Source organism: Coregonus lavaretus (genome assembly GCF_964263955.1).
Source record: "Coregonus lavaretus genome assembly, contig: HAP1_SCAFFOLD_1766, whole genome shotgun sequence".
NCBI classification, from domain to species: domain Eukaryota; kingdom Metazoa; phylum Chordata; class Actinopteri; order Salmoniformes; family Salmonidae; genus Coregonus; species Coregonus lavaretus.
In genome coordinates this window covers 11,737-39,416 of record NW_028165125.1, presented here as the reverse complement: position 1 = coordinate 39,416, position 27,680 = coordinate 11,737, and the positions used below count along the sequence as shown (strand labels likewise).

The 27,680-nt window shown below is 43.5% G+C and overlaps 1 protein-coding gene across 2 annotated transcripts; it reads right to left on the bottom strand.

Moving 5' to 3' along the window:
* Positions 1–53: 53 nt before the first annotated feature.
* LOC311116251 (endophilin-B1-like) lies at positions 54–27,117 on the bottom strand. Of its 2 annotated transcripts, XM_084191358.1 has the most exons (9): positions 26,864–27,117; positions 23,403–23,544; positions 9,393–9,521; positions 6,535–6,668; positions 6,030–6,122; positions 3,171–3,260; positions 2,690–2,790; positions 2,314–2,542; positions 54–2,028 (listed from the first exon to the last, which is right to left on the bottom strand). In XM_084191358.1, exons 1-9 carry the CDS (start codon positions 26,924–26,926, stop codon positions 1,921–1,923), a joined length of 1,089 nt encoding a protein of 362 aa, XP_084047484.1. In that variant the 5' UTR covers positions 26,927–27,117; the 3' UTR covers positions 54–1,920. The 2 variants fall into 2 exon arrangements, with proteins under 2 accessions (XP_084047484.1, XP_084047485.1); XM_084191359.1 differs by lacking the exons at positions 23,403–23,544; positions 26,864–27,117 and adding an exon at positions 11,121–12,746.
* Positions 27,118–27,680: the final 563 nt, after the last annotated feature.

The following is a 27,680-nucleotide window of genomic DNA, read 5'->3' as shown; positions in this document are numbered from 1 at the left end:
CTAACTCCCTTAATGTGACATGTTAATATGAATAAAAACAAGAGACGGTCAAGCAAAATGTTATTACTTTAATACCATACTGCATATATTCTTTACAATTCTATGATTACAGTAAAAAAACAAAAAACAATAAGCAGCAATAAGCCATTATATAATTTAACCTCCCCAATGAACTAGTTTGTTTGTGTTTGTGTGTCACAGAAGGTTGGTGGCACCTTAATTGGGAAGAACAGGCTTGTGGTAATGACTGGAGCGGTATCAGTGGAATGGTATCAAATACATCAAACACATGGTTTCTATGTGTTTGAGGCCATTCCATTTGCTACCTTCCGTCCCTCATTATGAGCCGTTCTCCCCTCAGCAGCCTCCATTGGTGTGTGTGTGCGTGCGTGCATAGGAGTTGTGGGGGGGGGGGGGGGGGGGGGGGGGCATCTGGTTGGTTACACACTACATGTAAGTACTGAAAAAATGAAGACCACCTCTTGCTTTCCATTAAGGCACTGTTGCCCATCAAAGTAAACATAAAGCCTAGCCACATGCCGCAGAGCACTGAGGACAGCCCATATTAAACTGACTAATTAACCATATTGTATAATCAAATCAGAAGCAGTAAGAGAATACCTGAGGCTCCTTGAGAGTTGCTACTACTGAATGAATGAAATAAAAAGGCTTACCTAAAGTCGATGTGCTTTCCTAAAATAATGTTGCTGACAGTGAAAATGTTGGTCCCTAATTCTCAGATAATGTAAATAAAATATAGATTAGGGGTCAATATTAAGAAATAGGATTGTTTGAAATGGTTTCTTATTAACAAATACTTTACTGGATAGCTACAGTTATGGCATTTATAACAGGGTCTTACAGGGTTAACTGTACTGTTTAACCCACCCCTACATCAGAGAGCGATACATCTCTCCAGATACCTCAGTCAGATTGAGACAGTATCAGAGGCACATGCCTCTCCTAGCCGTGCCAGACAATCCTTAATGAAATTTAAGACCTTCCCCATTCTAACTGCACACTGTAATCTAATGGAATTTTCCTGGAACTTTATAGCCCTGATTCTGTCATGGTTAAGGTTCCACTGAGGAAGTCTGTCAGTTTCACATAAGGCACTGTGTAACTGTCAAAAGGCAACCAGTAGCTACAATTCAAGATGATCATATGATTATGATCTACAAAATAATACTTAAAAATAAAAGAATCTTAACTTTCAGTCGTCCTATGCAAATTAAGTGCTTTTCTGTCTTGTTAAAAATATTAAAAAAGACATGCCTAGCATTTCACCCATATTACAAACTGGACTATAATTGGCAGTGAGTAGAAAGAAATCACATCAAAAAGCACTTTAAGATCACCATCTGAATTGTATTGTAAACAAAAAGGTTTGGTTGTACATATGGAAGGTTGTGGAGAAAGTCTGGCACATATTGAATTAAGATTGCATTGAGAGAAAAACAGGCATCGAAGCGGCTTGTATAAACATAGTTAGTTGCATACTGTACATGGCACGGCAGGGATAGGGTCAGTTCCAATTCAATCCATCCAATTCCTTTGACGAACTGAAATTAAATTCACAATGTTTTTAACTGACTTACAATTCTCCTGATTAATTGAATTGACAGAATGAGCATGGAGCAGACCCCATCCCGTGGTCGACAGTATAAATAGGAGCTCCCAGCTCTACTACTCTGGGCTTGCTTGTTGCTTTCCTCTGGATCCTGGTGCCTGTATTAACAAAGCGTCTCAGAGTATGACTGCTGATCTAGGATCAGGTAATCATATCCCACCTGTCCATATAGTTATAATCTAAACTGTAAAAATGATCCTAGGACCTACTCTGAGATGCATTATGAATATTGGCCCCGCAGTCTGGACTCTCTGGAGTCTCTCCCACATACAGACAGCACTCCGCTCTGATCAGTTCAACAGCTCCAGATAGGTGATGGGCACTTTACCCTTCTGGGCACCCCGCTCACCCATCAGCCAATCAGAGTCCATGCCTGGGACACTGCTCACCATGATGACCTGGACCAGGACGTATACAAGACAGAACACGCTCCCTCTCAGTCAGGCAGTCCAATAGTAGCAATGCAATAAACACATCTCATCAGCAAGAACCTCAGATGTTGAAGTCGGAACAAACAATTGCATGAGATAAGGTGGGACGGAAAGAAAGAAGGAGAGATGGAGGAAGAGAAAGCTAAAAGGCAAAGAGCGAGCAAGAAAAACCAGAGAGATGGAAAGGCATGCCCAAAACCAGAGCCCATTAAAGCTTTGAGAAGTGCTCAACCCCAGTCCCATGTTACCCACCTCATCAGCGAGCAGGGAGAGTTCACTGCTGCCGGCAGCATCGTAGTCGTAGAGAACGCGGGCTTTGCGGCTGCCGCTGGAGCTCCGGAGCTCACTGAAGCCTGACAAGCCCCGGCCAGGAGAGGGGCTGGGCATGGAGGCAGACAAGGGGATGGTGGGTACTGAGATACTTGCCCCACCAGAACTACTAGACGACTGGTTGTTGTTGGAGGAGAACGTAGACGGGAAGCTGGGGAAAGAAGAGGAGTAGCACTGGTAAAAAAAAAAAACCTAACCACACTTTAGAAATATATGTAATGCTGTGCCAACAAAACTGTAGTAGAATAAACTACACACACTTAGATGGAGATGATTTGTCAAGAGTAGGTAAACATACCTCCCCAGTTGCTTCTGGAGGTCTACCATGTACTGGTAAGACTGGGCATAGTATGTAGTCTGGGCCTCTACAAAGTCAGTCAGACAGCGGAGGTGGTGTGCCTATTGTAAAGAGAGAAAAAGCGTGATAGAGAAGGAGACAGAGAGAAAGGGGAGAAAGAGAGGCATGTCTACCAACAGGAAAACTCTCCTCTACAAACAGGTATTTATGAATGTAACCAAAGATGCATGCTGGTACAGTAGTTGAACCTTTGGGTTAGACAGAATCTAGGTCATGCTGGCGTCATAGGGTCATGGAGGGTTGTGTGCAGGGACAGGCAGAGGCTGTCTGAAATAGCACCCTATTCCTTTTAGGGTACCCTATTCCGCTAGGAAGCGCACAATAAAAGGAATAGGATGCCATTTCAGACAAACTCAGATTGAGGTCATGCGGGGTCACAGGGTCGTGGGGTTGTCGTGGTGTCAGAGGTCAGGGTACGTACATGGGTGCTGCTGACCCCCTCCAGGAGCAGCCTGGTGATCTCCGCCTGTCTGTCAAACTCACTCTGGGTCATCCTCAGGTCCTGCTCTGCCTGGGGGGAAAACAACACACACTGTCATCACAGACGCACAGAAACACTTGTCTGCCACAGGAAAACAACACACCTTTCAGGGATGAAAAAAGGTAAACCAGCTTAATATAAGTATGTTTTGGAGCAACTGATTGTGCATCATGAACCCGTTTGTGAAGAAGACCGCGAAAGGAAGTTTAGGCCATTTATTTCAACCCCAAGTGAAACCAGGACAACCTTTGTTTTTCATTATGCTGTGTGGTGCCTCTGTGTAGTTCAGGAACAGGAGTTATCAGGCAGAGAGAGGACAATTGGCATATTCTTCTGGCTCATTTCACTCTAGCAGTTGCATGCAGAGGAAAAGCCCCATAAACATTGACTGATGGCCACTGGGACATTGACAATGGTGTTGGACCTCTCTGTTCCTTCCAGCTTTACATTATTATTCCAGAGAGAGAGAGAGAGCGAGAGAGATGGCAGAGAGAGTAGAGAGAGTAGAGAGAGTAGAGAGAGTAGAGAGAGAGAGAGAGAGAGAGAGAGAGAGAGAGAGAGAGAGAGAGAGAGAGAGAGAGAGAGAGAGAGAGAGAGAGAGAGAGAGAGAGAGAGAGAGAGAGAGAGAGAGAGAGAGAGAGAGAGAGAGAGAGAGAGAGAGAGAGAGAGAGAGAGAGAGAGACTGATTGACACAAACAGCTGCTGACCATGACGCCAGCAGGAGGCGTTCTGGTCCTCAGTTCCAACATGGCTGCTGAACATTCCACTCACCTCGGTCACTTCCTATGGCCACATCTGTTCGTTAGCGCGTTGTGAAACAGTGACAGAGTCATTCTATTAGAGCTACAGCTGCTGCGACACCACAGCCAACACAACATAGCCTACTATCTCTAGCCTGTCAACAGCCAACACAACATAGCCTACTATCTCTAGCCTGTCAACAGCCAACACAACATAGCCTACTATCTCTAGCCTGTCAACAGCCAACACAACATAGCCTACTATCTCTAGCCTGTCAACAGCCAACACAACATAGCCTACTATCCCATCACAGCACAATAGTCTGACTACCACACACAATAGTCTGACTACACCACACAATAGTGCATGTCAGTTCACTAGCATTCACAGATCCACAGACTGATACACAAGCTGTACTACAACCACATGACACAGTTTCACAACAAACGCCAAGCGGCCTTCTCTTGCTGTTGTCGACATCCTTTAGGGAAACAGCAGACAGCTGTCCCAACAAATTGACTCAGGCCTCCTACAGTACATAATTTAGATACACACAGTATGCTAGGCTAAATGCAGCTTTAGTTTAGCTGGTTACCTTAAAAAAAAGAGCCAATCTGGGATTGGTACAACATTTCTCCAGGCCCATCTTTTTACAAAAAATTGGCGGGGTGACTGACCACTTTGCTGATGTTTGAATCCCAGATTGCCCTGTTAATGCGGATCACGAGGATATGTTTTTTAACCATCACTGCTACTTGTTGTTTCACAACGTCACACTTCGTAGTTTGGTAATGTGCTGCGTCTGTTGTAACAGTCAACAGCTCAATCCTCTGAAGGACATGGTCACTCAGTCAGTCATGATGACATCAGATCATATCAGTTAGACTGGTAACAACAAAGCTTGCAGGGAAACCAAGGCCACAGCTAAGGTATAGTGCTAACTAGATAATGAAGGGTGGATCACAAGAGAAGGCAGACCTACACAGTCACCATGTGATGAGGTCACACCACTTTACATGGGCCTTTTACCTTAGATACTGTAGTGTAATAAGCCTGTTTCAAGCTGTTATGTAGTACAGTATTTGACATCCAGTTCTATTGTATAATAGGCTAAGTGTTGTCAGTAAAGTACTTGTTTTCTGAGAAAATAAATGTTGGACACAAAAGACAAAACACCAGCAAATCAGTGCCAAGTGATTTTAATTTTGGAAATCTGTTCCAAAGTATTCCCACGCATAATAGAGATATGTGATCGTATAGAAATGTAAGCAACGTTTGAAATGATTATGTTTTAGTCTAATATATCTGTTTGGGCTTCTAGCGGTTCATTTGCAGTAGACAAATGATTTGTAATTATGTTCCGGCCCACGGACCATCCCCTCAATGGGGCCTCGGCTGAATCTAGTTGATGATCCCTGAATTAGAGTATGCATGTACCTGGCCTGGTAGAGACTAGTTAGCATTAGCCTAGAAACTATTCCACTACAGTTTCAATGATACAGGCCATGCATTCACATTAATGAAAAGGCAACCAGCCTTCAGCCACCCATGTGACATGCAGGAGACTGAACATGTAGCAAGAAAGAGAAGACGTACACAGAGGAGAGGACTTACAGGGCTAGATAGTAGGACAGGAGGAGGAGAGCTACAGGAAAACAGGATGGTGGACGAGAGAGCGAGGAGCTCCAGAGAAATAGAAATTAGGAACTGGCCCTTCTCATAGCGAGCCATGTGACAGTGTGTCATGGAGGGGGGGAAGGTTCAGCCAATGTTGTGTAACCAAGGCCACAGCGTTGTGCATCAGTCTAGTGACGTGTGTGTCAGGAGACTTAGCAGACTACGCCCAAATACCTTTCACCCGTCCAACATGGTCTCTCTTGACAAGGTTTCTTTGTTGATGTTGTTCTTATTAGTAATTTATTATCTACAAATGAACACTGTGCTATATTACCACCCATTTCAGACTTGAGTGTGTGTGTGTGTGTGTGTGTGTGTGTGTGTGTGTGTCTGTGTATATGTGTGTGTTGAAACAAAAGGGACAGTATATAGTCCACTCACCACTGCTCTAGCGTCGGCGACTCTGGCTTTCTTTAGCCTGGTTTTTGCCGCGTCCAGATCCAAACGCTTCACCTGCAAAAGCTTCCGTTCTTTCTGCACAAAAAACATGGACAACAAAACAAAAAATGACAGATTACTATCAAATCAGCTGCATTATGACATTTGGAATCAAAACAGTTGATCTTGATAGGACTGCCTGCTGCTCGTCATTACATATAGTAATGCCAATAAAACCAGACTAGAGTGTACTGTACGAGGGCTTGCAGAGAAACAGGAAGATAACGTCATGTCATAAATATGACCAATTAGCTTTCACATGGTGGGCAATGGCAGAGAAAAGGGACCTTGACTCTTTTAGATTAAATTACTTCCAACCACCTAGTTTCAATCCAAAAGGTCATGACCCTCAGGGGAATGAATGGGCCCTGGTCAAAAGTAGTGCTGCACTATTTAAGGAATAGGGTGACATTTGGGATGCTGAACGGATCATCCCGTTGATACTCACCAGGATGGTTTTGAAGTCTCCTTCTAGAAAGTTCCTGAACGGCGTGAGGAAGTTGATGGCTGAGCTCTGGATGAACTCTCTCTCCGCTCCTCCAATCTGCTTCTCCGTCTCGCCACATTTAATAAGTGCGTTTCCTGTAGGGACAGGAAGTAGATAAGGTTTAACCAGAAAGTAGAAATTAAAAGTTTGACTACAGCGACGTCCAGGAGGACACAGATGCTGTTCAGATGCTGGACATTTGAGCTGCTTTTTTAAAGATAACGCATAGGAATTCCTTGGCACCTGGCCAATGTGAATGTTGTGTTCAGCTGTATTTTAAATATGTCCAATAAAATTGATTCATTCACAGGCTACATCAATATTAATTATCAGGCTCTCAAAACACTTTTTCAATAGAAAAAAATGAGATGTTCCAAGTCTACAACAATGCTTAAACCATATCAGTGGATCACTTTTGAGGTCTGGGAAAAATCTGAGATTTTCTTTTTTTTTGTGTAGTTACCTTTATTTCAGGTGTGCACCAGCCAGGTTGTGTTTGGCTAGTGGTGTTTCTGTAGCGCACCTGTAATGGGGTTTTCAAAACAAATGGCCACTGGATTGATGCAAATAATCATGATTCTGCCAGGTAGGCATAGGCTACTTTGTAGTTACCCAAAGATGGTTAGGCTACCATTAGCATCGCACACACAGGGCTCAATAGTCAAGTAAATTTGCCAGTGGCAAACTGAAAGCTACTGGCCCGAATGAAATAAATACTGTCCCGGGTCAAGATCTGACAGGAAAGTGAATGATGTGTGCATTATTTCAATAGCAGGTGATCTTATCTTTCATTTGCGGGCTGAGCAAGTAGCCCATTAGGTTATACAGTGGGGGGAAAAAGTATTTAGTCAGCCACCAATTGTGCTGACAAAAGTTCTCCCACTTAAAAAGATGAGAGAGGCCTGTAATTTTCATCATAGGTACACGTCAACTATGACAGACAAAATGAGAAAAAAAAATCCAGAAAATCACATTGTAGGATATTTAATGAATTTATTTGCAAATTATGGTGGAAATTAAGTATTTGGTCAATAACAAAAGTTTCTCGATACTTTGTTATATACCCTTTGTTGGCAATGACACAGGTCAAACGTTTTCTGTAAGTCTTCACAAGATTTTCACACACTGTTGCTGGTATTTTGGCCCATTCCTCCATGCAGATCTCCTCTAGAGCATTGATGTTTTGGGGCTGTCGCTGGGCAACACAGACTTTCAACTCCCTCCAAAGATTTTCTATGGGTTTGAGATCTGGAGACTGGCTAGGCCACTCCAGGACCTTGAAATGCTTCTTACGAAGCCACTCCTTCGTTGCCTGGGCGGTGTGTTTGGGATCATTGTCATGCTGAAAGACCCAGCCACGTTTCATCTTCAATGCCCTTGCTGATGGAAGGAGGTTTTCACTCAAAATCTCACGATACATGGCCCCATTCATTCTTTCCTTTACACAGATCAGTTGTCCTGGTCCCTTTGCAGAAAAACAGCCCCAAAGCATGATGTTTCCACCCCCATGCTTCACAGTAGGTATGGTGTTCTTTGGATGCAACTCAGCATTCTTTGTCCTCCAAACATGACGAGTTGAGTTTTTACCAAAAAGTTATATTTTGGTTTCATCTGACCATATGACATTCTCCCAATCCTCTTCTGGATCATACAAATGCACTCTAGCAAACTTCAGACGGGCCTGGACATGTACTGGCTTAAGCAGGGGGACACGTCTGGCACTGCAGGATTTGAGTCCCTGGCTGCGTAGTGTGTTACTGATGGTAGGCTTTGTTACTTTGGTCCCAGCTCTCTGCAGGTCATTCACTAGGTCCCCCCGTGTGGTTCTGGGATTTTTGCTCACCGTTCTTGTGATCATTTTGACCCCACGGGGTGAGATCTTGCGTGGAGCCCCAGATCGAGGGAGATTATCAGTGGTCTTGTATATCTTCCATTTCCTAATAATTGCTCCCACAGTTGATTTCTTCAAACCAAGCTGCTTGCCTATTGCAGATTCAGTCTTCCCAGCCTGGTGCAGGTCTACAATTTTGTTTCTGGTGTCCTTTGACAGCTCTTTGGTCTTGGCTATAGTGGAGTTTGGAGTGTGACTGTTTGAGGTTGTGGACAGGTGTCTTTTATACTGATAACAAGTTCAAACAGGTGCCATTAATACAGGTAACGAGTGGAGGACAGAGGAGCCTCTTAAAGAAGAAGTTACAGGTCTGTGAGAGCCAGAAATCTTGCCTGTTTGTAGGTGACCAAATACTTATTTTCCACCATAATTTGCAAATAAATTCATTAAAAATCCTACAATGTGATTTTCTGGATTTTTTTCCCTCAATTTGTCTGTCATAGTTGACGTGTACCTATGATGAAAATTACAGGCCTCTCTCATCTTTTTAAGTGGGAGAAATTGCACAATTGGTGGCTGACTAAATACTTTTTTCCCCCACTGTATGTGTGCAGTGCACATGTGATAAATAATCGACATAAACGGACAGCTGTGGGAATCCATATATTTTTAAAATCAATTATATAGACTATAAATAAAAATTGCATTATTACAATATTTTTTTAAACACTTTTTACAAATGTCATCCTAGGACAGTGTTTCATTCCAGGAAGATGTTCTCTCCCATCTGCCTTTGTTCACTCCCCTTGACAGATCTGACAGGGGAGGTGAACACATTTCTGGAATGAAACGCAGCCTAAGGGTAGTATTCACTAGGAACCAAACGGGACAAAAAAAACAGAGGGACTACCTGCATTTGTCCAATAAGAAATGCTTGTTTTGATTTTCCGTTGCACTTATTAATGCACCCCAGGTACAACTCACTCACCATAGGCCGTTCCAGGGCCAAACTCACTCCCCGACTCGATCATGGACTGGCCAAGCATCTCGTGGTTGTTCATCCGCGTGGGGACTTTCTTCTCCAGTTTCTCGTACAGAAATTCCTCTATTCTGACATCTGAAAATTATACGATAAATTAAATTAGAGAGAAAGGAGAGTCACGAGGAAGCAGGACTAAGGAGTAACCTTGTGCTGCATAACCGGACTGCCAGATAACAGGGATATCACACAGGCATATCCAGTTTGCGATCTAGTCTAGTAAATCTTCAACAACATTTCTGGGGTTCAAAAGAGCCTTATAGTAGGCTAACTGAGCTAGCACAGACCTACATAAGACATTACACTGACTACACTATACGCAAGTAAATTCTGACACTAGGCTAACCAACCACCTTTGATGGAGCCAACTGCTTTATCTACTAAACCAGCAACTATAGGACTAGCTGTTGAGTACAATCATAATAAACTAGGCCTAACAGCAAGCAGAAGCAGGTGTGCTTTGGTTGTGAGTGTGCCTGGAGATAAGGTGTGTGTGTGTGTGTGTGTGTGCGCATGCATGCGTCTGGCCCTAGCAGCAGACTGAGCTATGCAGCACCATGGTGTAAACTCAGAGGAGGGTCCACAGCTGAGTTTACAGTCGCATAGACACCCAACTGTTGTTTAACAGTCAATACTCATAAGTACACATGGTGTGGTTCTTTGAAGAATATGGCTGCGTTTACACAGGCAGCCCAATTCAGATATTCTTTCTAATAATTGGCCTATTGACCAATCACACATCAGATCTTTTAAAATAACAATTCGTTTTTTTAAATGATCGGAATTGGGCTGCCTGTGTAAATGCAGCCTATGTAGCCTATGTAGCCTAGGCTTAGAATGTAAAGGATTATGACCGTCCAATTGTGGCACAAAATCTGGATAAAATGTAGCCTATAGGCTATGAAGGGAAAGTGGCTAACCAGTTACTGCTTCTTTACTGAGGAGGAACTAGGCTCAAAAACCAACCGTTATTCTTACAACCGGTTTCATGGGAATCTGTCAAAGGCTACATTAGCCTAGATTTTTACTTCCATGTAGGAAAAAATTTAGCTTATGTTTTGGTATTCAAAGAGAAATTATCATGTTAAAGTAAACACCAGCACTGTCTACTCTTTTCTGCTTTGTTAACATCCAGAGTAGGCTAATTTTGCATCAGTTGAATCCCTTTAAGAGTTGAATTTGTACTGCAGCAGCTGCTGGTCAAGTTTCATGAATACCTTGGCTCTCATTGTGTCTATGGCACAGTCATACCTAATATATTTGTGTAACATCTAGGGCAAGCCTGTTTCTACAGCTGACTGAAGCCAAGACAACACATAATCCACAGAGCCTACAGTATTAGACACCTTACTAGACCATGACAGCATCCACATGTAATGCTTCTTCATTTTTTAAATACTATTTCAGGCCATTTAACAGTTACTTTTTAAATGGGGCTGAATCAACGACTGTATATGAATGGACAAAGCCATCGACCACGTGACACCATTCATTCCTATGTGAAGAATCAATAGCGCATTGAAGCGCTAAATGATCCTTATATTATATAATTAGTATACATTATATCCTCTGTATGAGATTTTAAAATAAATTGGTTCAAGGACATACATCTGGTGTATTAGAAGCAATTAGGATTATTGGTACCATGATTGTCTTAAATTATAATACAAAGATTACCATTTTTCTATTCACTATAATGGGGTATCCTGTTTTCTGCTAACAATGCAGTACCGCGGTCGGCCTTGAACTTCCGTGGCGTCAATGAAAGGGGTCAGTCGTTCTCCCCTGGGCTGAATATGGGAAACACTGTCATAGATTCAGCAGTTCCAGCAGCGGTTCCCAAACTAGGGATATGAAAATGGGGTCGCGGGAAAAGTTTTTTTAAATGTTAGAATATCGTCTTTGTCTCTCAAAATCATTGTAATGTGGTTAACCTTAATCTAAATGAAAATTATTCTAATCTAAAAGTTAGAATTAAACCAGAGAGCGCCCTTAGATCGTGGGAAAAGGCTGCACTTGACCGTTGCACTTGAATCATTCGGTGAATGGCTAGGCCCGCTATGCTATGAAACCACACACTATTACAGAGACTGATATTACCGGACGCAATTGATATGGTGAAAACAATGTGTGGGGAGGCAAAGGCACAGAAACTCACATCAATACCTTTGTCAGATAACACTGTGAAACTAAGGATTTATGCTATTGCTAGCAATCAAGAGGAAACTGACTGAATGACTCAAAAATTCCCCACCTTATGCTCTCCAAATGGACATTAGCTGTGCGGGCCGAGATGACCATGTGTTGACTTTTGTTCGCTACATGTCGGGGGATGCTATTCACGAGGACATAATGTTCTGTTTCACGATTCCTGAGCATGAAACAGCACATGGGATGTTCAGTGTGCTGTGTGGCTAAACTGACGAAAAACAGATTCCATGGGACTGAATGGTGGGCTTTTGCACAGATGGGGCTCCATCTATCCCGGGATGGCGGGTAGGCCTCTGCACTCTAGTTATGAATGTGTCTCCCTCTGTCATATGGACGCACTGTATCAAATCAAATGTTATTGGTCACATACACGTGTTTAGCAGATATTATTGTGGGTGTAGCGAAATGCTTGTGTTTCTAGCTCCGACAGTGCAGTAATATCTAACAATTTCACAACATATACCCAATACATACAAATTTAAGTAAAGCAATGGAATTAAGAATATATATATATAAATATATGGACGAGCAATGTCAGAGCGGCATAGACTAAGATACAGTAGAATAGTATAGAATACAGTATATCAGGGTTCCCCAATTAGATTTCCAAAAGGGCCACATTTGGTCAGGCATGCCAAGCCGAGGGCCAACATGTTTGTTTTATGTTTTATCAGTTTTCACTTCTATTGTGATTTTATAATTATTAGTAGTGGTGTTAGGAGTCACATAAGAGAAAAATGAAAAATACTAAATTAGTCCAAAACCAACTATTTAATTATGAAATGCCCCTGGAGCATATTCTGTGCAAACAGTCAGCAAACACATTCACACACACACACACACACACACACACACACACACAGCGCCCACTTCTGTCTGGAACACCCATGCTTTGGATATTTGCGTTCAGGCGGTCTTTCTAAGAGAAGAGACAGAAGGACAAACACAGACAGACAGATTTTTTGTTAGGTACTTTTCAAATGTGTTATCAGAATATGCCACATTAGTTTTTAAACTTTTAAAATATGTGAACCAAATAATATCAAGCTGTTAACAACCAAAAGTGTTTGATATTAATGTGACAATATAATTAATTAGCTTTTATTTGTGTATTTTTTTTTTTATTGCTGTGTATTAAGTTTTAAATTTTACTAACTAGTTGGATGCCATTTACTTTTATTTAAGCTGTGTAGCAGATTTAGTAGGAAACATGCTATTAAATATGAAATGGTTATTTCATTGTAATAATTATTATACCACAAGAAGATTAGCAAAAAAATAATTGGATCTGGTTCACTCACCAATCAGTGAGAGCGACGGGATGAGGCAACCTTTCTGATGTCAGGCTTGTATTCTGTTGTGGCAATCCTGAGGCACTGTCCAAGATGTGAATCTGAGAGTCTGTTTCTGTCCTGGCTCTTGATAGCATTCATTGAAGAAAATGCTGATTCACAGATGTATGTTGAGGGGAACATCGTGAGTAAGAGCATTGCAATATCTCTGGTGTTTTTAAAACGAGCTTGGGGAACCACGTTGATCCAAAAGTCACTCACCAGTGCATCCTTGTGTTGGGAACATCTGATTTGCTCAAAGCTCATCTCCAAGATCTATGGAAGGCACCAGCTTTTTGGCCTCTGCAGTCCACTGGCCGTCAGCTGACACAGAAAATGGCTGTCTTACGAAGAGAAGGATGTCAGCTGAGAGTTTAGGGGAGCTTTCAAATCTTTCCTTGAAGTTTTCTGCCAGCCTGGACACAAAATCCTTCATTGCTGGATCTTCCTGCATTTTATTCTTCTCATAATGCTCATGCAGACGTGGAAAGTGAATGTCTCTCTCCAGGAGGTGCAGCTTTGACCGGAAAGCTTCAATTGCCTCATACATGTCAGCAACAGTGTGGTTCTTGCCTTGTAGTCGCAGGTTAAGGTGATTTAGATGAGACATGATGTCACACAAAAAAGTAACATCTGATATCACCTTGTTGTCAGTTAAAAAGCTCAAAAAGTTGCTGGCTTTTTGGCTCTGCCGGCTGGATAAAAATGACACAAGTTCATCACGCAGGTCACACACCTCTCCAACACACGGCCTTTGCTCAGCCAGCGAACGTCATTGTGGAGCAAAAGATCCTTGTGTTCAGCTGATATTTCCTCGAGTAATGCTCTAAAAAGGCGATGCTGCAGACTAGAGCTCTCATGGACAAAGTTAACTAGTCGAGTCACAGTATCCATGGTCTCTTTCATTTTTCCACACAGTTTTGCGCACAAAACTGACTTGTGAATAATGCAGTGAAATGCCAGGAGTGCTGGGTTAACGGCAGAAAGCCTGCTTACCAAGCCCTGGCGGTGTCCCACCATTGACAGAGCCCCGTCGGTAACAACAGAGACAATTTTACTCACATCTAAGCCATTCCTTTCGAAGAACTGTGTCAGCTCGGTGAATATTATTTCCCCGGTTGTACGCCCGGGTAGAGAAATCAAACACAGCAGCTCCTCCCGGAATGTCTTCCCATCAAAAAATGTTGCGAACACAGACAGCTGTTCCATGTCGGTTCGGTCACAAGACGAGTCTATTGCCAGTGAGAATGCTTCGGTTTTCCTAAAATCTGTGAGTAGACTGGAAAAACACTCCTCCGCTAAAACTTCCGACTCTTCTGGTTGCCGTGTTAGCCGACAGCGGCACTTGCTTCAACAGCTCAACAACTTCTTTTTTTTTATTGGTTCCTCTTGGTTTAAAACTTAGTTAGCCATGTCGATTGCACATTGTTTAATTAACTCTGCATCGGCGAATGGCTTCTTAGCTCTTGCAAGCTTCCAAGAAACGTGTAATGAGGCAGCTGTTGCGCTCTCTTGTGCCGATGTTTTACACATAGTTAAAACCGAGTGCTTGTATGACGTTAACATGCTTGCAATTTTTTGTTTGCGCTGGTCAGATTTTTCTAGGTAGTTTGCATTAAAACTGGCAGCATGAATAGAGTTAAAATGCCGCTTCAGATTGTCCGCTTTGATTACAGCTACAGTCTGCATGCATATTAAGCATGTGGGCTTAGCACTGTTGTGGTCCGGTAAAAAAAAGCAATACCTCTCAGTCCAGTCAGTTTTGAACTGACGGTTCTCCTGGTCTACCTTGCGTATCTTGGCGAATGCCATGATGGTTTGACTGGATTTAATAATTTTTTGTGAGGAAGTGGTCAGTCCTTTTGATGAAAGAGGGTTAACTGGCGAGCGGCTGCGGCTACTGTGTGTGTGTGACACTACACTAGGTAGCTAGTCGAGTGGAGACGAGTACGCAAAGCGCGCGAAGCACGTCTTACGTATGCACGCGGTAAAGGCCACAGGTCAAGGTGTGGGATAATTTCAAAATAAAGCAGAGCCGTGGATATTAAATTCATGTTTATTATAACAAGTGAATGCCAATGCTGTCAGTGTGGGCCAGACATTTGGCTCTTGCGGGCCGGATCTGGCCCGCGGGCCGCTTATTGGGGTTGGCTGCAGTATATACATATGAGAAGAGTAATGAAAGATATTTAAAATTATTTAAAGTGGCCAGTGGTTTCTAATCTATGTACAGTGAGGGAAAAAAGTATTTGATCCCCTGCTGATTTTGTACGTTTGCCCTCTGACAAAGAAATGATCAGTCTATAATTTTAATGGTAGGTTTTTTTGAACAGTGAGAGACAAAAAAAATCCAGAAAAACGCATGTCAAAAATGTGATGAATTGATTTGCATTTTAATGAGGGAAATAAGTATTTGACCCCTCTGCAAAACATGACTTAGTACTTGGTGGCAAAACCCTTGTTGGCAATCACAGAGGTCAGACGTTTCTTGTAGTTGGCCACCAGGTTTGCACACATCTCAGGAGGGATTTTGTTCCACTCCTCTCTGCAGATCTTCTCCAAGTCATTAAGGTTGAGGCTGACGTTTGGAAACTCAAACCTTCAGCTCCCTCCACAAATATTCTATGGGATTAAGGTCTGGAGACTGGCTAGGCCACTCCAGGACCTTAATGTACCTCTTCTTGAGCAACTCCTTTGTTGCCTTGGCCGTCTGTTTTGGGTCATTGTCATGCTGGAATACCCATCCACGACCCATTTTCAATGCCCTGGCTGAGGGAAGGAGGTTCTCACCCAAGATTTGACGGTACATGGCCCCGTCCATCGTCCCGTTGATGCGGTGAAGTTGTCCTGTCCCCTTAGCAGAAAAACACCCCCAAAGCATAATGTTTCCACCTCCATGTTTGACAGTGCGGATGGTGTTCTTGGGGTCATAGGCAGCATTCCTCCTCCTCCATACACAGCGAGTTGAGTTGATGCCAAAGAGCTCGATTTTGGTCTCATCTGACCACAACACTTTCACCCAGTTCTCCTCTGAATCATTCAGATGTTCATTGGCAAACTTCAGACGGCCGTGTATATGCGCTTTCTTGAGCAGGGGGACCTTGCGGGCGCTGCAGGGTTTCAGTCCTTCACGGCGTAGTGTGTTACCAATTGTTTTCTTGATGACTATGGTCCTAGCTGCCTTGAGATTATTGACAAGATCCTCCCGTGTAGTTCTGGGCTGATTCCTCACTGTTCTCATGATCATTGCAACTCCACGAGGTGAGATCTTGCATGGAGCCCCAGGCCGAGGGAGATTGACAGTTCTTTTGCGTTTCTTCCATTTGAGAATAATCGCACCAACTGTTGTCACCTTCTCACCAAGTTACTTGGCGATGGTCTTGTGGCCCATTCCAGCCTTGTGTAGGTCTACAATCTTGTCCCTGACATCCTTGGAGAGCTCTTTGGTTTTGGCCATGGTGGAGAGTTTGGAATCTGATTGATTGATTGCTTCTGTGGACAGGTGTCTTTTTTACAGGTAACAAGCTGAGATTAGGAGCACTCCCTTTAAGAGTGTGCTCCTAATCTCAGCTCGTTACCTGTATAAAAAGACACCTGGGAGCCAGAAATCTTTCTGATTGAGAGGGGGACAAATACTTATTTCCCTCATTAAAATGCAAATCAATTTATAAAATGTTTGACATGCGTTTTTCTGGATTTTTTTGTTGTTATTCTGTCTCTCACTGTTCAAATAAACCTACCATTAAAATTATAGACTGATAATTTCTTTGTCAGTGGGCAAACGTACAAAATCAGCAAGGGATTTTCCCTCACTGTATATAGGCAGCAGCCTCTAATGTGCTAGTGAAGGCTATTTAATAGAATAGAAGCTGTTTTTCAGTCTCTCTGTCCCAGCTTTGATGCACCTGTACTGACCTCGTCTTCTGGATGATAGCGGGGCGAACAGGCAGTGGCTCGGGTGGTTGTTGTCCTTGATAATTTTTTTGGCCTTCCTGTGACATCGGGTGCTGTAGGTGTCCTGGAGGGCTGGTAGTTTGCCCCCGGTGATGCGTTGGGCAGACAGCACCACCCTCTGGAGAGCCCTGCGGTTGCGGGCGGTGCAGTTGCCGTACCAGGCGGTGAGACAGCCCGACAGGATGCTCTCAATTGTACATCGGTAAAAGTTTGTGAGGGTTTCAGGTACCAAGCCAAATTTCTTCAGCCTCCTGAGGTTGAAGAGGCTCTGTTGCGCCTTCTTCACCACACTGTCAGTGTGGGTGGACCATTTCAGTTCGTCAGTGATGTGTACACCGAGGCACTTGAAGCTTTCCACCTTCTCCACTGAGGTCCTGTTGATGTGGATAGGGGGGTTGTTCCCTCTGCTGTCTCCTGAAGTCCACGATCATCTCCTTTGTTTTGTTGACATTGAGTGAGAGGTTATTTTCCTGACACCACACTCCCAGAGCCCTCACCTCCTCCCTGTAGGCTGTCTCGTCATTGTTGGTAATCAAGCCTAGTACTGTTGTGTCGTCTGCAAACCTGATGATTGAGTTGGAGGCGTGCTTGGCCACGCAGTCATGGGTGAAAAGGAAGTACAGGAGGTGGCTGAGTACGCACCCTTGTGGGGCCCCAGTGTTGAGGATCAGCGAAGTGGAGGTGTTGTTTCCTACCTACACCACCTGGGGGCGGCCCGTCAGGAAGTCCAGGACCAAGTTGCTCAGGGCGGGGTTCAGACCCAGGGCCTCGAGCTTAATGATGAGCTTGGAAGGTACTATGGTGTTGAATGCTGAGCTATAGTCAATGAACAGCATTCTTACATAGGTATACCTCTTGTCCAGATGGGATAGGGCAGTGTACAGTGTGATGGCGATTGCATCGTCTGTGGATCTATTGGGGCGGTAAGAAAATTGAAGTGGGTCTAGGGTGGCAGGTAAGGTAGAGGTGATATGATCCTTGACTCGTCTCTTAAAGCACTTCATGATGACAGAAGTGAGTGCTACGCGGCGATAGTCATTTAGTTCAGGTACCTTTTTTTTTCTTGGGTACAGGGACAATGGTGGCCATCTTGAAGCATGTGGGGACAGCAGACTGGGAAAGGGAAAAAAACGTCCGTAAACACACCAGCCAGCTGGTCTGCGCATGCTCTGAGGACGCGGCTAGGGATGCCATCTGGGCCGGCAGCCTTAAATGTCTTACTCATGTCGGCCACAGAGAAGGAGAGCCCACAGTCCTTGGTAACGGGCCGCGTCGGTGGCACTGTATTATCCTCAAAGCGGGCGAAGGCGGCGTTTAGCGTGTCCGGAAGCAAGACGTCGGTGTCCGCGACGTGACTGGTTTTCCTTTTCTAGTCCGTGATTGTCTGTAGACCCTGCCACATACAGTGGGGAGAACAAGTATTTGATACACTGCCGATTTTGCAGGTTTTCCTACTTACAAAGCATGTAGATGTCTGTCATTTTTATCATAGGTACACTTCAACTGTGAGAGACGGAATCTAAAACAAAAATCCAGAAAATCACATTGTATGATTTTTAAGTAATTAATTTGCATTTTATTGCATGACATAAGTATTTGATCACCTACCAACCAGTAAGAATTCCGGCTCTCACAGACCTGTTAGTTTTTCTTTAAGAAGCCCTCCTGTTCTCCACTCATTACCTGTATTAACTGCACCGGTCCACACACTCAATCAAAAAACTCCAACCTCTCCATAATGGCCAAGACAAGAGAGCTGTGTAAGGACATCAGGGATAAAATTGTAGACCTGCACAAGGCTGGGATGGGCTACAGGACAATAGGCAAGCAGCTTGGTGAGAAGGCAACAACTGTTGGCGCCATTATTAGAAAATGGAAGAAGATCAAGATGACGGTCAATCACCCTCGGTCTGGGGCTCCATGCAAGATCTCACCTCGTGGGGCATCAATCTCACCTCGTGGGGGATCAGCCCAGAACTACACGGCAGGACCTGTTCAATGACCTGAAGAGAGCTGGGACCACAGTCTCAAAGAAAACCATTAGTAACACACTATGCCGTCATGGATTAAAATCCTGCAGCGCACGCAAGGTCCTCCTGCTCAAGCCAGCGCATGTCCAGGCCCGTCTGAAGTTTGCCAATGACCATCTGGATGATCCAGAGGAGGAATGGGAGAAGGTCATGTGGTCTGATGAGACAAAAATAGAGCTTTTTGGTCTAAACTCCACTCGCCGTGTTTGGAGGAAGAAGAAGGATGAGTACAACCCCAAGAACACCATCCCAACCGTGAAGCATGGAGGTGGAAACATCATTCTTTGGGGATGCTTTTCTGAAAAGGGGACAGGACGACTGCACCGTATTGAGGGGAGGATGGATGGGGCCATGTATCGCGAGATCTTGGCCAACAACCTCCTTCCCTCAGTAAGAGCATTGAAGATGGGTCGTGGCTGGGTCTTCCAGCATGACAAAGACCCGAAACACACAGCCAGGGCAACTAAGGAGTGGCTCCGTAAGAAGCATCTCAAGGTCCTGGAGTGGCCTAGCCAGTCTCCAGCGACAGCCCCGAAACCTGAAGGATCTGGAGAAGGTCTGTATGGAGGAGTGGGCCAAAATCCCTGCTGCAGTGTGTGCAAACCTGGTCAAGACCTACAGGAAACGTATGATCCTACAGGAAACGTATGATCTCTGTAATTGCAAACAAAGGTTTCTGTACCAAATATTAAGTTCTTCTTTTCTGATGTATCAAATACTTATGTCATGCAATAAAATGCAAATGAATTACTTAAAAATCATACAATGGGATTTTCTGGATTTTTGTTTTAGATTCCGTCTCTCACAGTTGAAGTGTACCTATGATAAAAATTACAGACCTCTACATGCTTTGTAAGTAGGAAAACATGCAAAATCGGCAGTGTATCAAATACTTGTTCTCCCCACTGTATGTCTTGTGTCTGAGCCGTTGAATTGAGACTCCACTTTGTCCCCATACTGACATTTTGCCTGTTTGATTGCCTTGCGGAGGGAATAACTACACTGTTTGTATTCTGCCATATTCCCAGTCACCTTGCCATGGTTAAATGCGGTGGTTTGCGCTTTCAGTTTTGCACGAATGCTGCCACCTATCCACGGTTTCTGGTTAGGGTAGGTTTTAATAGTCACAGTGGGTACAACATCTCCTATACACTTCCTGATAAACTCAGTCACCGTATCAGTATATACTTTGATATTATTCTCTGAAGCTACCCGGAACATATCCCAGTCCGCGTGATCAAAACAATCTTGAAGCGTGGATTTCGATTGTTCAGACCAGTGTTGAATAGTCCTTAAAACAGGAAGTACCCGTGCTGAGTTTTTGCCTATAGGAAGGGAGGAGAAAAATTAAGTCGGTCAGATTTGTAGAAAGAAGGGCGGGGGAGGGCCTTGTATGCATCCCGGAAGTTGGAGTAGCAGTGGTCGAGTGTTTTAGCAGCGCAAGTACTACATTCGATGTGTTGATAGAACTTCGGCAACCTTTTCCTCAAATTTGCTTTGTTAAAATCCCCAGCTACAATAAATGCAGCCTCAGGATATGTGGTTTCCAGTTTGCATAGAATCGAGTGAAGTTCTTTGAGGGCCGTCATGGTATCGGCTTGAGGGGGGGATAAACACGGCCGTGACTATAACCGAAGAAAATTATCTTGGGAGATAATACGGTTGGTATTTTATTGTGAGGTATTCTAGGTCGGGTGAACAAAACGACTTGAGTTCCTGTATGTTATCACAATTACACCATGAGTCGTTAATCATAAAACATACACCTCTGCCCTTCTGCTTCCCGGAGAGATATTTATTCCTGTCTGCGCAATGAACTGAGAACCCAACTAGCTGGACCGACTTGGACAGTATATCCCGAGAGAGCCATGTTTCCGTGAAACAGAGTATGTTACAATCCCTGATGTCTCTCTGGAAAGAAACCCTCTCCCTGAGCTCGTCAACTTTATTATCCAGAGACTGAACATTAGCAAGTAATTTACTAAGTCGGACTAGAAGGCAGCTCCGAGTACCTCTCCTCTGTCGTTGTTTTGGGTAGGCCTCTGGAATCAGTTCAATTGCCCTGGGGGGGTGCGAACAAAGGATCCGCTTCGGGAAAGTCGTATTCCTGGTCGTAATGCTGGTAGTGCTGGTGAGTTACCGCCGCTCTGATATCCAATAGTTCTTCCCGGCTGTATGTAATAACAAACAATTTCCTGGGCTAATAACATATGAAATAATACATAAAAAAACAAAATGCTGCAAAGTTTCCTTAGACCTAGAAGCAAGGCAGCCCTCTCTGTCAGCGCCATTTAATTTATGATACACCCACTGAGCTATAATGGAAACCTGAGAGCATTGGTGACAAAAGAGCTGAGCGCAGAACTCGGAGATACGCAGCAGGTAACTTAGATTGTAAACTACATCGCGCACACCTGTTTGCAAAACTATGTGATACGTGATCAGAGCATGACAATGTTCTATTTCACACAGAGGCTTGGTGGTTATCGAGGGGGAGTGTTGGAAAGATTTTTCGAATTGAGAGAGGAACGGTTGTCATTCGCAATGGATGTAAAAAACAGACTTTGTTGACTTTCTGTGTACTGAAAATAAAAATGTGACTCCTTGCCTATGTAACAGACATATTTAGGAAACTCAACAAACTGAACACAAGCATGCAGGGGAAATAAAAAACATTATTCAGATGAGTGACCGAATTAGTGAAATCCGTTTGACTGGGATCCTGGCTCAGTTGACATGCCGGTAAGTGAAATCGAACATGCAAACAACGCATTCACAGGTCACTATGGAGGAGTTTTGGTTCCTGACACAAAGGGAATACTGTGCCATCTCCCTCCGAGCATTAAAACTCATGTTACGCTGATTCAGTGCTCTCGTCTGCATTAATAACAAATATCGATCCAGGTTGGATGTGACAGGAGAGATGAGGTGCGCACTGTCTAACACGCCCCCTGAATTTGAGAAGCACGGATGCGACATGCATCAAGCACACCCATCTCATTAGTGGTGGTGAAATAAGAAATTATGTCAGACTAATTTGCAATTGACTGCCATAGCCCCAATTAAAAAAGCAAACATTGGCTGTTAATTACATTATTATAATTTTTTTTACCTGGACAAAAGGAACACGTATGTGAGAATGCTGTTCATTGACTACAGCTCAGCGTTCAACACCATAGTGCCCTCCAAGCTCATCACTAAACTAAGGACCCTGGGATTAAACACCTCCCTCTGCAACTGGAACCTGGACTTCCGGACGGCTGCCCCCAGGTGGTGAGGGTAGGCAACAACACATCCACAACGCTGACAATCAACACGGGGGCCCCTTAGGGGTGCGTGCTTAGTACCCTCCTGTACGCCCTGTTCACTTATGACTGTGTGGCCGCGCAGGACTCCAACACCATCATTGAGTTTGCGACAACACGGTGGTAGGCTTGATCGCCGACAACGAGACAGTCTACAGGGAGACAACAACCTCTCCCTCAACGTCAGCAGGACAAAGGAGCTGATCGTGGACTACAGGAAACGGAAGGCTGAGCACGCCCCCATTCACATCAACGCGGCTGTATTGGAGCGGGTTGAGAGTTTCAAGTTCCTCTGTGTCCACATCACTAAGGACCAATCATGGTCATGAAGAGGGCACAGCAATGCCTCTTCAGGAGGCTGAAAAGATTTGGCATGGGCCCTCATATCCTCAAAAAGTTCTACAGCTGCACCATTGAGAGCATCTTGACTGGCTGCATCACCTCTTGGTATGGCAACTGCTTGGCATCTGACCGCAAGGCGCTACAGAGGGTAGTGCGTACTGCCCAGTACATCACTAGAGCCGAGTTCCCTGCCATCCAGGAGATCTATACCAGGTGGTGTCAGAGGAAGGCCCTAAAAATTGGCACCCAAGTCATTGACTGTTCTCTCTGCTTACTGCACAGCAAGCGGTACCGGAGCGCCAAGTCTGGGACCAAAAGGCTCCTGAACCGCACGGAAAGCCGTAAGACTGCTGAAGTTAATCAAATGGCTACCTGGACTATTTGCATAGACCCCTTTTTTATTTTTTTGCACTGACATTCTTGCACTTGCTCTATGCACACTGGAATCTACCCACACACTCACACATACTACACTGACACTAACACACACTACGTACGCTCACACACACATTTTCACATACGCTGCTGCTACTCTATTTATTATCTATCCTGATTGCCTAGTCACTTTTACCCCTACCTACATGCACATATTACCTCAATTACCTCGTAACCCTGCACATTGACTCGGTACCGGTACTCCTTGTATATAGACTATTGTTATTTTATTGTGTTACAATTTCTTTTTTTTCGTACTTTTTAACTTTGAATTGTTGGGAAAAGGTTTCACAGTAAAGTCTGCACCTGTTGTATTTGGCGCATGTGACAAATCAGTGAGTGCAGTCTTACTTGGGTTTGGTTGTAGTAGAACCTCTGTCTGCTTCATGATTCTCTCTGTGTTTTGCTTGGTGCATTCTGCTCTGCACAGAAGGTTCTCCAGGTGAGCATCCAACTCAGTCTTCTCAGCTTGCCCAAGTTTTTCTTCTGTAAACTGAATATGAAATGAAAGGGTGAATCTCTAGTGGCTACAAACTGACAAAAGTCAGTTGTTAAACTAGGCTACCTGTAGCTCAATGAAAGTGAAGCTTTTATTTGACATAAGTACTTGGCACTGTCTATTTACCTCTTCCAAGTTGACTTAGCTTGCCTGACTAGCTAACCCAATCATAGCTCTAATCCAGGACATTATGTGAGGCTGAAGCCTTCTTGCGGTACTGATGAACCAAGTCTGGAACCAACAGGACCCTGAACAGCTTCTACCCCCAAGCCATAAGACTGCTAAATAGTTACCCAAACAGCTACCCGGTTTTTAAACTCATCACATACAGTGCATTCGGAAAGTATTCAAACCCCTTCGCTTTTTCCACATTTTGATATGTTACAGCCTTATTCTAAAATGGATGTTTTTATTTGTTTATGTCCCTCATCAATCTACACACAATACCCTATAGTGACAAAGCGAAAACAGGTTTTTAGAAATGTTTACAAATGTATATAAAATATAAAAACTTTTTTCATAAGTATTCAGACCCTTTGCTATGAGACTCGAAATTGAGCTCAGGAGCATCCTGTTTCCATTGATCATCCTTGACATGTTTCTACAACTTGATTGTAGTCCACCTGTGGTAAATTCAATTGATTGGACATTTATTTGGAAAATCACACACCTGTCTATCAGGTCCCACAGTTGACAGTGTATGTCAGAACAAAAACCAAGCCATGAGGTTGAAGGAATTGTCCGTAGAGCTCCGAGACAGGATTGTGTCGAAGCACAGATCTGGGGAAGGGTACTAAAAAATGTCTGCAGCATTAAAGGTCCAAGAACACAGTGGCCTCAATCACTCTTAAATGGAAGAAGCTTGGAACCAACAAGACTCTTCCTAGAGCTGGCTTCCCGGCCAAACTGAGCAATCGGGGGAGAAGGGCCTTGGTCAGGGAGGTGACCAAGAACCCAATGGTCACTGACAGAGCTTCAGAGTCCCTCTGTGGAGATGGGAGAACCTTCCAGAAGGACAACCATCTCTGCAGCACTCCACCAATCAGGCCTTTATGGTAGTGGCCAGACAGAAGCCACTCCTCAATAAAAGGCACATGACAGCCCGCTTGGAGTTTGCCAAAAGGCACCTAAAGGACTCTCAGACCATGAGAAACAAGATTCTCTGGTCTGATGAAACCAAGACTGAACTCTTTGGCCTGAATGCCAAGCGTCACATCTGAATGAAACCTGACACCATCCCTACGGTGAAGCATGGTGGTGGCAGCTAAGGCCAGACTTGAACATCTCTGGAGAGACCTGAAAATAGCTGTGTAGCGACGCTCCCCATCCAACTTGACAGAGCTTGAGAGGATCTGCAGAGAAGAATGGGAGACACTCCCCAAATACAGGTGTGCCAAGCTTGTAGCGTCATACCAAAGACTTGAGGCTGTAATCGCTGCCAAAGGTGCTTCAACAAAGTACTGAGTAAAGAGTATGAATACTTATGTAAATGCACACATTGCAGTTTCTCTAGAGATAAATCAGATCAAGCCCGAACTGTGCGATATAGTAGGGAGTTGTAGTTTCCAACAGGCTAATATTCTACATAGTTTAGCGCAGAAAACCTGGTAATTAACTAGAATGACCAAAATACATTGACCGCCTACTTGTCCATCTGTGTTTAATTTAGCCTGCTACATAAAAGAGGCAGAAGAATGCGCAACCAAGAAGAGAGGAGAGCAGTTGCTTTGTGAGGTAGCCTACCTGAAAGTACATGATCTAACTGATTGATAGTTGGTATTCAAGTTGGTATGCTGTCATAAAAGTATGCCTTATTCACTTTGATGAACTACTAAAACAGTGATTTTGTCAGACAGGATAGGCAGTAGCTCTATAGAGTACCACAGTAGGAGTCATAATACCCATAAAACCTAGCGGTCAAAAAAGGAAATGGTTCCAATCATTTCCCCACCATTCATCTGGGATTTTAGAAACACTTAAAATAAGGGCTGTGTTTTCGTGTAGGCTTACCCTGGCGTGACGTTTTGATAACCGTGTAAATCTCTCTAGGACAAGGTATATATATATATTTACCCACCCAAAATTAAATGCTAATTAGCTGCTAATGTGGCTATTATAAAGAACTACAAATGCCATGATGATCTGGACGAGACTGCCGAATCGAGGCAAAGGTAAAAATCTCTGGATTAACTATCTAATGTTAGCAAAATTCAGTAATGAATAAATTGCCTACATTTCTTTAAATTGACAATTCTGTTAACTGTCTTGTGCAAGTTTTAAATTGACACAATACCTGTTAGCAAAGGTGTCAGCTAGAGATGATGTGCAGGAGCTTGCAGGGATTTGTAGTCCTGCATGATGTCTACTTTTTCAAATCAGAGAGTAAATAGACCCTAATATATTGATTTACATGGTTATCAAAACGTCACGCCAGGGTAAGCCTACACGAAACACAGCCCTTATTTTAAGTGTTTCTAAAATTCCCTATGGGAAAAATGAATGGTAGAAAATCAATTGGAAGCATTTCCCTGTTTGACCGCTAGGTTTTATGGGTATTATGACACCTCCACTGTGGGGCTCTATAGAGATGAGATGATGACTTGGAATGAAATAGTAAAGTCATCAAAGAAAACAAATGTAATATACACAACAACTGAAATATTTTATTAAAGTTATGTTAAGTGATAAGCAGTAATGGGCAGTCACTACCATCATGGGCAATGTATTAATTGTTTTATTCTGTGTTGCTAAAGCATTCATCCCCGCATAGTACATTTAATGTTTAAAATAATCGAGAATCCCCGATTTTGTTTAGTGACTGGCTTCAATATACTTTCGTTAGTCACCAAAGTAAAAATGTTGCTAGAGTGATACGCCTTTCTCTTTATGTGCTAAGTATACTGAACAAAATGGAAAGATGCAGGGCTCAACCCGCACGTAACGCCCTGGACCAGAGTTTACCCAATCACAGCATAGTTTACTCCATTCCAAGCTAGACCGGATGTGCTGAGTTTACTATTCTAAACTTTTGGTCAAACAAAACATGTATTTGTTAGTTGGCTGTTAAAGTGTATCAAATAAAGTAAGTAATGTAGAAGTAGAGACTTTAACATGAAACATCATTTGCTTTATTTAGCCAAATATGAGAAACATTCCAAACTAGCTAACAATAGCATATAACCATAGCAGCAGGCCTGAAACAGCAGCAGAGTTTCCAAAGTTGATGCGTCGCTCTCAACATTGTTAGCTAGCTACAATGTGAAGATCGCAACAGATCTGAAGTCAGAAAATAACAACAAATGTGTAAACTTACTTGAACCGCACGACTGAATAAAGTACCGGCGTCAGCTGCTAACCTTTTGACGTTGAAATCCATGTTTAGTTGTAGATTACACTTTGTGCTCAAAAAGCTAGCAAATTACTTATCCATACAGCGGAATGGTAAACAAATTAATATTTTCCTAGCTAGCTGTTTCCCGTGGTTTGATTTAGTCAAGAAGCAGCTGAGACTGTTTCGTTTTAGGGAGTTTTCCGACTGTCGATGTGTGGCGTTCGTTGACAGAGTAGGCGGGGCTGCCTAGCTGGCAGTGTTGTCAGAGTTTATTAAAAACCTTTTGTCACCACTAGGGGTCAGACTTGCCTCAGATTTCAGCTGTTGCCTTCACTCTTCGGCCATATTAAATTTGAACCTAAAAAACATGCTTAATTGGAACATATCCATTGAAAGCGCTTTTTAGTCCAGGACTAGCCTTATTCTTGCGCTTGGAAACCAGCGCTATGTGTTCAGGGCTAAGCTTTTGCACTGATTTTACTTCTTAATATTGTTCTGAGGGTCTTGATGTTGTGGAGGCACTTTTCAATGCATGGGGTATACATTTACATTTTAGTCATTTAGGAGACGCTCTTATCCTGCGCGACTTACAGTAGTGAGTGCATATATTTTCATACTTTTTCATATACAGTCAGTGACATGCATTGTGCTATAGCCTAGCCATTCTAATTTGAGCAGTCAGAGATTATTTCTCTGGTGCTGTCACGACTAGCGCTTGAAGTGAAATGTAGAAGGTGCCAGTGGTTTGTTTACTAGTTCATATTTTACAGCTGCTGGATGGTAGGCTACTTCATTACCA

What these genes read in the sequence shown, in the direction of transcription:
- LOC311116251 (XM_084191358.1), bottom strand. Translation starts at nt 26,926, where the DNA reads ATGGATTTCAACGTCAAAAGGTTAGCAGCTGACGCCGGTACTTTATTC. An exon ending in TCGCCGACGCTAGAGCAGTG is followed by an intron (nt 3,261 to 6,029) that starts GTGAGTGGACTA and finishes TTTTCCCCCCAG; the next exon opens with GCAGAGCAGGACCTGAGGAT. An exon ending in TCTCCCTGCTCGCTGATGAG is followed by an intron (nt 2,029 to 2,313) that starts GTGGGTAACATG and finishes GTCCTGGTCCAG; the next exon opens with GTCATCATGGTGAGCAGTGT.